Consider the following 12,128-nt stretch of genomic DNA (forward strand, 5'->3'; position numbering starts at 1 on the left):
ATGGATGTATAAAAACTTTTGAATTCGTTAATATCTCCCACTTTGTGGATTAGTATAATGTTGGCATCCTTCCAGTTCTCGGGAGCATTTGAAGTCGTGAGACATTGTACACAATGGTCCGCAAGCTTTAAAAAGCGCGATATGTGCATCTTTCATAAAATTGACTGTTATTCCATCATCATTGCCGCTCTTCCCCATGTCATATCTTGGGAGGCCCTTCTAACTTTAGCGTTAGTTATAGAAATAGCCTCTCTATATTGTTCACTGATGGTTCGAATGAAGGTAGCGTGGCTCCTCTGGCTACTCTACAGGTCAGTATAGAATACTGCCACTGCCTTTACTACATCCTTTAAATTACTGATGATATTACCCTGCTTATCTTTCAGTTCTTACATCTTGGCTTGTCCTAGGCCAAGTTGTCTTCTCACTGATTTCATGCTGCGTCTATCTCTTACGGCTCCATCAGCCTTTCTCACGTTATAATTTTGAATATCCCTTACCTTCGCCTTGCTGAGCAGTTTAGATGGTTCTGCGAATTCTATTTGATCTCTTGAGTGGGACACGTTCGTGATGTTTGCATTCTTTGTTAGGTACTTTGTTACTAGGGTGAGCTTTTCCACTGGTTGTCTTGGTGCCTTACCACCCACTCCGATTGCTGCTTCTGAAGACAGTGTAGTTAATGTTTTGTTCTTTACCTCTGTGTCCTTTTCATCCCTCTGTTCTAAAGCTGCATATTTGTTTGCAAGTACCAGCCTGAATTTCTCTGCTTGTACCCTTACTGCATGTAGGTTGGTGTGTTCCTTCTTGACTAATTCTACTTTCCCTCTTGATATAGAGAGAAACCCTAGACATCAGTGACATATGACCTCTGCATTTTACTCTACCTAACACTTAAACATCCTGCACTGTGCTGAGATCGGCACAAAGTATGAAATCTGTTTGATTTCTTGTTTCACTATTAGGGCTTTTCCAGGTCCTCTTCCTGTTGCTACGCTTCCTGAAGATGGTATTCATTATTCGGAATTTATTCCTTTACGAGAATTCTGCCTTCATTTCTAGTGTTCCTAGAATCGATACCGTAATTGCCTATTGCTTCCTCACCAGCCTGCTTTTTCCCCACTTTTGCATTGAACTCACCCATGACTACGGCATACTGAGTTTGCACCTTTCTGAATTGTAATTCAACATCTTCATAAAACTGTTCTAATTCATCATCGTGACTGGAGGTTGGAGCGTAGGCTTGTACTACTTTTATTCTATACCTCTTGCTATATTGCGGCTACTGATACCCTCTCATTAATGCTGTAGAATTCGTCAATGTTGCCCGCTATGCCCTTACGGATTAGGAGTCCTAATCAATTAGTTACAATTATACTTATATTTAAATATTACATTTCATAATTTTGTCTTTAAAATATTACCTTTTTACACTACCGCACCACTTCTCATGACAAACTGCCCTTTAACCACTGTGTTCTTGTTCAGTTCCACAAATTTGGCGCACGCAATTTTTTGGCAATACCGCAGGCAAGTGGAAATAATATGACCTTCACTCGAAAGAACAGACTGGTTGGCTATTTGGTATGTCACCGTGCACAATTCAACCCAAACTAAGCACGCTTAACTAAATAAGGATGGGGTAAAGCGCTGTGTTCCGTACTTTTTGTCTAGCTGCTTGTGGACATTTTTCACTGAACTGTGCTTGATGGTCTCGTACTGTCTGATGATGATGCCTACCATCACAGCAAGTGAGCTCAGAGCCGAAGTATTTCTTCCCTAAGGCTTGGCGATTATTCTTTGTTACGAAAGTTTCCAAGAACGACCACATTAAGAAAACTGAAGCGCAGTGTTTAGAAATGCGTAACCCAGCATAAAAAACAGACATCTTAACTAAACCTGCTAGAATCCTGAAGCGGACAAAAGTACTCTATAAATGTTACGGTAAATCGTTACACTGTTTACAAAAGTTTTGCGAAAATCTGTCAGGATATGAATGATTTGTATTCATCAGAGAGGCCTAAAATACATAAATCTTATGCAGTGTACAGAATTGTGACATCGCTTTCTGTTGCTGAGTTACAGAGCTGTAGTTTTGATACTATGACTCCTCTTTCTTTTAATTTTGAATTTTTCAACAACCTTTGTAAAACTAGACGGCCTGAATAAAAGGTCTGTTTCCTGCAGCCACTGCATCTTAATGTTTTCTTCGAAATTTCGCAAGCCTAATCAAGTTTGCTGCAGGGCTTGCCGGTAAAAAAATGTTTCTTTGTTTCCATGTATTTTGGTATCTAGGAGCCGCCCCACTGAAGCGCAAAAGGCTGAGGCGCGACAAGTGCAAAATGGGGCGTCGGTTTGTCCCCTCCTTGGCTGACCTCCACAGAAGACGATCGAGCGCGACGTGAAAAACGAGAACTGCGAATCGCTGGCTGAAACAAATATACAATGATGTCCTCTTCTATTCAAGCGATGTATACTCAAAGGGACCGTTATTCCATCTCTCGAGGTTACTTTTCATAACTCTTAGTTACATTCCATTCCATAACTGTTGGCGCTTTACAGCTAATTGGGTGTGGAAGGCCGCGTCTCTGTCTCAATTCTGTTAGTTAGCAAGCGTGCCGCCACATGCCACCATCTCACGAAAGCACTCGCAGAACTCTCCTTGACTAGAGCCCTTTAAACTTCGCAAAGTAGCGGCACTCTCCTCCTCCCCCTTCAGGCCTCCTCATTTCTCCTCCCCTTCAAGCTCCCTCCTCGACCATGGCGCCATCTACACCACTCGAGCGTAGCAATTGCGCCAACATGCGCTCCTCGCCACTCCGTTGACCACGGAGGAAGGAAACTCAAGAGAGGCCCTGACGTCAATCTTTGTGAAGCGAAAGTGAAGCCGGAAGTTAGCGTTGCTCATGGCGTTGCTCCGCCTATCGGGCCAGCTCTCCTGTCTTGTTTACATTTCTCGCGAAACCACGCCGCGCTGCGCGCAACCATGCTGCTCGGACCCGAGTGCTCTGCAGCAATACTAAACAATCATTAACACGTTAGCATGATTCCGCCAAAGAGGGCAAAATTTCCCGTGGATATTCCTTCGTCCGTTGCCATTGTCGTGGCGTGGTACATTGCGTACAGTGTTGCATGCGCGTTCATTTCACGAACTTTACTTGCACCAGTCCCACCTGGCCACAGCAACATCCAGTAGAGCACGGTCCAAATGACGAAGCGCAACAAAACACGGAGACCAACGCAAACCTGCCCGCACGGCGCCTTCGCCACGGTACGAAACCTACGGAGCAAAACGTGTGAGCACACAGAACAATAACAAAGCCACCATTGTGGCCCGAAAGGCGGGGCCAGTACAGCAAAGAAATAAAAGAACAGCAAAACAAAGGAGAACGTACTACGTCATTTCCTCCACACTTTTATCCTAGCGCGCGGAGGGGGTAGGGCCTCTCCTTAGTTTCCTTCCTCCATGGGGTAGGGCCTCTCCTCAGTCTCCTTCCTCCACGCCGTTGACGCTTCTCGAGTGAAAATGGCGCTGAAGCACGACGCACGGGTCCACGTGAGGCTATTAGAAAGTTTTAGTGTAGGGGACGCAAGCGGCTTGCGTACGCAAGAACTAGGGGCGACGGTACTGCGCATGCGCAGACCGCTACGTCTACTTGCGTCCTTGGGTTGTTGGAGCGGCCGAAAACATCGCTGCCCCTAAGAGGTGACGTTACCCACGTGACTCTCGCGGTGTAGGAGAACTTACGAGTAGCTAGCGGGTAGATAATCTAATAAATCTTTTGCCATGTGGCGACAGACGAAGTTTATATATATATTAGAGAGGTTTAGCATGTCCGGTATGCGGATAAGCGTAGTTGGGGCGTTGTGGTGGAGCCATAAAGGGGAGCGTCTTGCATGGTGCCTCCACCTGGCGGCGTAAAGCTCAAACTGACAAAATCAGCTAATATTGCTATAACCAAGTCTATTCTACTTTGCTGCTGGTGTAAATTTTCGGCACTGGCGTAATTGTGTTGCTGCAAAAATTTATACCCGCAGCAATGTAAAATACACTTGGTTACGGCTATATTAGCTGTTTTTCTCTGTTTGAGCTTTGCGCCACCAGGTGGCAACACCATGCAGGCCGCTCTAGTTCATAGCTCCGCCCCAACGCCCCACCCTGCGTTTACCCGATTACCCGACACTCTAAACCTCTCTGTTAGCTGATTTTAATAAGAATAGCTTTATGTGCTGCGAGCGCATGAGACCTCACTGCGTCTTGCGTTTGGGGCCGCTAACCTATAACGTGTTTCTGCTTGCGTACGCAAACGGAAACGCACCCAAGCGCTTGGGGCCCCAACGCCTTGCGTCCCCAATACTAAAACTCTCTATTAGGCCAATAGCGACGCGACGCGGCGTCGGCTAGAGCGCCCGAGGTGGAGGCGGCATTCTTCAAAGCGTGGCGCTACTTTACGAAGTTTAAGGGGTTTTATCCTTAACCGCTTCCCTTTAAAAGTATATCATGCAGAACCCACGCACTGCTGTTATTCGAGGGTGGCGAAGCTTCGCTAAACCGGGAAGGCCACAGGGCGCAGTTGCGTTAGAAATGCGCGCATCGGACGTCCGGTGATGAACGCGCCTCGCAATTTTCACCGTAGCCGCAGTAAAATAATTTACGCCTTTAAACGCAATGTGTAAATTGGTCTGAAACTCGCATCAGCACGCCCTTCGGGTGTAAGGGTGTGAGTTAAAAACCGACTCACATCCTTATTCACTTTTAAATGTTTAAGTTACTTTATCACGGGTGCAACAGTGTTAGGCAGATTTACACCCTTATTTACCTTCAGGGGTATAGATTGACTTACCGAGGGTGTGACGTGACGAGACATAAACCGATTAGCACCCTCGTTCACTTCTGAGGGTGAAACTTATTTTTACGGCGTACGCGAAACCTCGTAAGCGCGTGCGTGTGATGGAAACTTCGCGCTTGTCTCAAAGAGCTCATCGGCAGAAGCCGTTACGCGTGCGGTGTTTTTTCTTTCTTTTTTTTGGCCTTCACGCTTTCTTATGCTGGGAGACCACTGTCCATTTTCTTCCAGTGACCTGTTCGGCGAGAAAGCAGAAGCTTTAGCAGTAGGAGTGGGCAGCAGCACAAGATATGCGGTCAGCAATGTCCACGAGGGCTCGCTAGGGAAGTATCGCATTAAGCCAAAGCGAGACGGGCGCTGACTGTCTGCTGCTTAACGTGCACAGAAAAATGGAAGCACGACAAGCAGACAAAGAAAAGAAGCTTTATGTCTGAATATAGGCGCGAAGAACGTGAGAACACGGCTGCGCTATCAATGATATTTCATTCCCACCAGATCCTTTCTTTGTGAGCACCAACCTCTCGCTCTCTGACTCGGCTCTTCTGACGAAGCAAACTTAAATGTTTCCTTGGCGTTCTGCTGAGACTGTTTCTACAGGACATGCCCGCGACATCAAAACGCAAGCTGCGTCCACGTGTGCGATATCGATCAATACCAGATGTGGCGGCGAGTCTTAGCATACATACCATGCCGGACTTTGCAGACCGTCGGATGCGCACAAGTGGCAGTTTTTCGTTAGGCCAATGAGGCCGGAATCAGACGATCAAATGGTAGTCAACTTACCAGCCATCTTTCGCGTTGTTCTTATCGGTGCGTACACCACTCTTCGCAGTTCTTTTCGAGGGCAAACATCAAACGTCGCCTTGTTTCTCGTCCAAATGCTCCGTCGACGTCTAACCATGCCTACTTGAATGAACTGCGGCGCTTGCATTTTGACCTATAGTGTGAATGGCGGGGTGCTCAACCTAAGCGTTGCTTCAGATTGTGCGCTGCATACATTGACGATGGAAACAAATGGGCCCATGGCATTTGGGTTTACGGCATTGCACTAAAGGATGCAGCTGCACCAGAATGTCGCTTCTTGGCTAATCGGTAACAAATCAGTGGTAAACACCGCTTAGGCAATCTTAGCCATTCCGCGGAGCCTATAATTGTTCAATTTTCCTTTAACAGTAACCTCTGAACAACATCTAAGTAGAAGATGCGTGCACATGGTAGTTAGCGGATACAATGAGAGTCCCAGCACGTTGCCTCCGAGATTCTTTCAGCGCGCCGCGGGCCGTAGCGAGTGGTGGCCCCAGAGATGATGCTTCACCTCGGGGGCCACCGAGATGAAGCATCATCTCGGGGCCTACCGAGATGATGCTTAGACGGCGTGCAGAAATGGGCGCTTTTTTTTGCTTTTGTTCCTGTTGTTTCAGTTTCGTACGAAGAAGGTCTACATTTTCGAGGAGTTCGCGACGCAACCGCTTGTATTTCAAACCTATAGCTTTGCACGAATAGTCCTCTATATCTACAGTACGTAGATTTATCTTTGAAGCTGGCCTTGAAAGCGCTTCATGAAGATTGCGTTTCAGATGGATTTCAATATGTATGTTGCATCTGCATAATTTGTCTCTGTTTTCCACGGGCTCTTTTAGAAGGGCCTGCGGTAAGACGACGTCCACGTCGTTCGACTTATTAAGAATCGTCATACAGTGAGATACCTTACGCGTCCATCACACACGCAAAGAAGGCAACTTCTCGCGTTCCGTTGCATTTGTCCGGAAACATGCTATCCGAGCACATGCTTCTGAGCTTCACGGATACCTCCAAGTGCTACACAAGTGCCATTTGGCGCATCAAACTAACTTGCCTACCACTTAGCACTTAGAAGATCGACCACATTTAATGCACCTTCAGTGTTTTTGAACTGAAATATCCACTTGAACAGCAGATGAGCGATCACATCACCGAGCTTCCGCTTATATAATTATATGATGCTTAGCAGATGCTGTGGCCTTGATTGGTGCCGGCTACTCTTTTTTACATACAGATATTAAAAATAAATCCCTTAAACGCCTTTAAAGGAAGCGTCCCCTCCAATACCACAGTAACATAAGTAAACGCGCATATACTGCTTCAAGCTTAACAGACCTACTTAACCGGCTCCTTCGGCCCTATAGCTATTGCAGCACCTAGATGCATTCCAGTCCGTTGGGTGTTTACTCTGGCACTATAATCGATCGAGGGTTTAACTATCAAATAAACTTTTACGTGTCCGCTTCCCAGTGTGTGCTATAGGATCGTATACCTTAGGTTCTTCTGCAATGAACCTTGCTTTCCATTTTCCACATTCTTTAACGTACAGGGCATCGCTGTTATCGTTCGCCTCCTCAATTTTCCTTCATGCCTGTTTGTAGAGAGAGAGAGAGGGAGAGGTAAACGCGATGGGAAAGGAAGTGATGTTAACTGGATGAGATTCCGGTTTGCTACCCTGCACGGGGGGGAGGGTAAGGGAAAATGACAGACGGAATAAGGGAGAAGTAAGCATCTGTACAGCTTACGTGATAGAAATAGTGGTGTCCTTCCTTGTGCATGATGTCGAGCATATATTGCAAATACTCCTGCGGCATGTCGTTGAGCTTGAACTTAGCCATGTCTACTTCGGTTTAATATAGAACAGTGCGCGAGTTGAAAAACTACCAAGGAGCGTTCGGGGCTGATTAAGCTACGCTGGCTGTTCAGGGACGGTTCTGGAAGCAGCGCTCGCACTCCCTTGGCAACAGCACACAATGGGGCAATTTTTCAGTTTGGATGAATGGGCATAGCTTCTCGAGGCCCGTAGGTTCGTACAGAGCATTGTGCAAGGTTAACTGTGCGGTAGCCTCATCAATTGACCCTAACTCATGGTACTTGACGCTGCCATAACTTTTGTAGCTGCGAATAGCTCGATCTTTCTGCCGTACTTCGAGCGCCAAATTTACTGATCGTTCATGGCCATAATGATGTCACTTCTCGTCTTTGCGCATTAGAACCCATGATACTAGTATGGCACTAATTATCAGTATCATTGGACTATAATGTCTCCATTTTCATTTATGGTGCAAGGTGTAGAACTTCCAAAATCATCTGTCTTTCTTCCTTTCTTATTTACTATTTTTCCTATGATTTCTTCATTTATCGAGAAAGAACGCTCTGACCGGCTATCACAGCGCGAAAATAGAACAAATTTTGCAGATAAACGCACATTATAGACTCTGTGCGATAGAAAGGTATCGTAAAGCGGATAATTAAACGTTGTATTACTGTTTCTCTTGCGCATTACGTTTTAGCATAGCGATCACGTGCCTTCCCGGCCATCAGCAAGACACGAAAACTTATTACGCGCCCTACACGATCTACACTGTAAACAAAAATTTGCCTGTTTGAAAATTTCCTGGGTTTTTGCCCCAAAACTGTCCATCCCTGAATGTTTATTCCCATATATGTGGCAGTATAGCAAAATTTCAAAATTTTACTGCGGTCGCTACCTGCCGTATCGTAAAAGCCACGTGGCGTGATCTTGTTACGTAATAAAATATTTTTTTTTCCTTTGTGGAAACCTAGTACAGGCGGTTTTAAAAAGCACCCCTCACCGCGTGACATTAGAGATGGCACACCGCCTGCCCGGGTAACATATTAGCTCACGCCGCCGAACTCGGTTGGTCACGTGGCCGCTTCCCCAGAGGCTCTTCGCGGTGGCGGCGACTAGCGTCACTGCCTACGGCTTTAACCTATATTAACTGCTTAAAGCGCCGCAGTTTATTTGAATTGTAATTTCTTTGCCTGCTGCCTTCCAAAAGATGTTTTAGGCTTGCTTGACGCTCACTGTCTCTCAGCTTCGTGCGTGTTCGCTGTTATCACTTCGGCGATAACGAAGGGTTGAGTGCAATGGCGGTGCTTGAAATCGCGGGAAAAAAGTTACGTACGACGCCGAAGCTGACAGACGATTCATGTCAGCCCGGGTTTCTGGACGTGTTTTCGCGTTGCATGTCCACGACTTTTGTGCTTGAATGCGTCAGTTGCGCCTTTTATGGTCACGTGAGCATCCTGACAGCGTACAACGTACGCTGTGGTGTTTTAAACGTGCCGCCTTGCAATGTCAGAAGCAACCACTGCTCGAGGAAAGGCGTCTGCGCTGGTCCCACATCAATGCCATATTCGGATTTTCTTGTGATGTTGTGTTGCCAGTGAGGCTGACCGCGTAAAACTTCTATATTTATCTTTGTACTAGCCTTTTGATCCTCCGTTGGTGGATCGAGAGGTGGATCGAGAGACAGAGGATCGAGAGAAGCAAAATGGAGAACCACGGGCCAAGAGCTGGGCAGCGATTTCTACATCGTGGAGGTCGTCGTGCCGCTCGAAGGCCAAGGCAACAGTGGCATGAGGAAGCATCGCATTGCGGTCTAAGACGCCTTTCGAAAGGCGCTACCCGTGGTGCAACTGGACATTATGGACATCGAGCAATGGGCGGCCAACGTCTTTCAGATGACGGAAGGAGCCATCAAAGAGCTGGAGGCGGACGAACAGATAGACAAGATGGACAGTCGGCTGGCCCACCTGATAGAAGCCAAGCAGTCCATAAAGGCGAGGTGGCAGAAGCGACGAACCAACCGAAGTGAAAGGAAGAAGATTGCCGAGCTCAAAAGGCAGATCGAGGTCCACTGCAGGGTTACATGCACCCAACAGTACAACGAGGCCTGCAACGAAGCCGACGGACATTTGCACAAGGGCAAGACGTGGAACATGCTGCTGCACCTCCTTGACGAAACCAAGACCAAGGCCCACCGACACAAAAACCTGGCAAGGATCCTACACAAGGCAATCTGCAAACACGGGGAAGACGAGGTCAAGGAGCGCTTGGACGCCAAGTACCTACCGACCACCCCCACTGAAAGACACCGGATTACCAAGGCAATGAGAACGAGACGCTAAATCGAGACTTCCAGACGTGCGAAGTCAGAGTTCCCCTGCAGAATCTCAATGGCAGGTCCGCCGCTGGTTCCGATCGAGTGACCAACAGAGCGCTCAAGAACCTCAACGAAGCGGCCATCGAAACGCTCACGAACTTCTACAACAAGTGCTGGCAAGAAGAAAAGCTGCCCAAGCCATGGAAAGCAGCCAAGACGATCCTCATCCCCAAGCCTGGGAAACCGCCCAACAAAGAGAACCTCAGGCCGATCTCGCTCACTTCGTTTGTGGGAAAGGTCCTCGAGTACGTTCTCATGAACAGGTGGCAGTGTAACCTGGAAGAATCGGAACGTTACCCAAATTCCATCATCGGGTTCCGGAAGAAGCTCGGGACGCAAGATGTCATGATCTTACTGAAGAACGAGATCATCGACGATACGACGCGCACCAAGGACAACAGGGCCATACTCGGGCTGGACTTGCAGAGCGCCTTCGATAAAGTGAGGCACTCGGCTATCCTGGCCCAAGTATCCAGGCTAAACATGGGCAGAAGGGCACACCAGTACATCAAAGACTTCCTGACAGAACGGACCACCGAAATCTGCGCGGGAGACCTGCAGATCAAAGAGAAGAAGCTGGGCAGCGTCGGAACTCCGCATGGCTCGGTGATTTCCCCGCTACTCTTCACCCTCGTGATGATCAGGGTGGCCAACCGGCTAGAAAGAGTAGTTGGAGTCCGGCACACCATCTATGCCAACGACGTTACGCTATGAGTACCGGAAGGAAGCGAAGCACCCATCGAGACAGCGCTGCAAGAAGCGGTCAACGCCATCGAGGAGCAGCTGCACGGGTCTGGACTCATTCGCTCTCCAACCAAGTCATAACTGCTGGTGATTCCACCGACAAAAGTGGGCAGGAAAAGAAAGAATATGGAAGCCAAGTACGAGCGTCCCAAGATCACGGTCAAGACAGCGGGAGGACAAGTAATACCGGAGGTCGAGAAGATTCGAGTGCTTGGGCTGCTCATCCAGCGAAACCGAGTCAACGGTAAAACGGTCAACAAGCTCACGGGCAAAGCGGCCGGGGCAATGCGACTCATCAAGAGGGTGCCCAACAGAAGAGCGGGGAGGAAGGAGGAGAGCCTGACTAAGCTCGTTCAGTCCTTCGCAATTAGCCACATTACATACCTTTCACAACTGGAGGCCGAGCGAACGTAACAAGATAGACGCCACCATAGCCAAGGCGTATAAGGCGGCACTCGGTCTCCTCGGGAGCACCAGCACCGAAAACTTCATGGCTCTGGGAGTCCACAACACGCTGGATGAAATAACCGAAGCACAGAGAACGGCGCAACTCGAGCGTCTCTCTGAAACGAGAACCGGAAGATAGATACTGCGGGACCTTGGCCTCGAGCCTCGAGCCGAGGGAAGGCAAGGAGCACAAAGACGCACCTATACCGGATAGCATCACCAGAAAGCTCAGGGTCTGCCCGATCCCCAGAAATGTGAACCAGGAGCACAACAACGAGCGGAGGTTGGCGAGGGCCAGGGCTCTCGTGGACCTCCACCCCAGAGAAGAAGGCGCCATCTACGTGGACGCGGCGAAGTATCGAGGGAGCAGCGACGCATACGCGGTGGTGGCTGTTGGGGCATCGACGGGTGCAACGAAGACCGCTTCGAGCGTCCAGACTCGAGAGGCGCACCGGGCGAAGGAGGTGGCCATCGCCTTGGCCGTGTCCGACCCCGGATGAACTACAGTGTTGTGTGATTCCAGAATGGCAGTGAAGAACTACGCCAAGGGTAGGGTATGTAGTGAGGCCACGCGCATACTGCGCAAGGCCGAAGACATCGCACGCAAAAGTGCTGTGGTGATCAAGTGGTTTCCGGCCCACATGGGCAGTGACGTGCCGGAACGCGGGAACATGAAGCACAACGAGACGGCCAACTCGGCCGCGCGAGAACTAACCAACAGCGCAGCTGCAAGCACAGCCGACTGGGAGTGTTGGTCGCGGTGCAGTACCAAGGACAAGATGACCACCTTCAACGAAATAGTGAAGTGGTACAGACTTAACCGAAAGACTATGCCGCCACCTCACCCGGGGCTTAATCGGAAGGAGCCAGTGTTATACAGCCAATTACAGACGGGGTCCCTGCTCACCCCGGTGCCGTGTGTCCGAGCGTGTACTCTCGTGACGTGTGTAGATTGTGCGCGAAGGAGAGAGCCACCGCGGCTCACATCCTTCGGGACTGTAGCATAAATCCGCGAGAAGCCGGCGAAAAGGCGATGATGCCGCCGCACCTAGAGGCTGTAACGATGAGCTATGACGAAGAGACACAACTCAAGGCCGTCCTG

The 12,128-nt window shown here is 48.8% G+C and overlaps 1 protein-coding gene across 3 annotated transcripts in view; it reads right to left on the minus strand.

Moving 5' to 3' along the window:
* Nucleotides 1-7,584, minus strand: part of LOC139049873 (uncharacterized) — a 66,956-nt gene extending 59,372 nt beyond the window's left edge. For all 3 annotated transcript variants that reach the window (XM_070525717.1, XM_070525716.1, XM_070525715.1), the window contains exon 1: nt 7,391-7,584. In XM_070525717.1, coding sequence (XP_070381818.1) covers nt 7,391-7,483 — 93 coding nt within the window. In that variant the 5' untranslated portion in view covers nt 7,484-7,584. The remainder of the gene's footprint in view (nt 1-7,390) is intronic.
* Between the last annotated feature and the right edge of the window lie 4,544 nt (nt 7,585-12,128).

The sequence above is a fragment of the Dermacentor albipictus genome, chromosome 9 (genome assembly GCF_038994185.2).
Source record: "Dermacentor albipictus isolate Rhodes 1998 colony chromosome 9, USDA_Dalb.pri_finalv2, whole genome shotgun sequence".
Classification (NCBI taxonomy): domain Eukaryota; kingdom Metazoa; phylum Arthropoda; class Arachnida; order Ixodida; family Ixodidae; genus Dermacentor; species Dermacentor albipictus.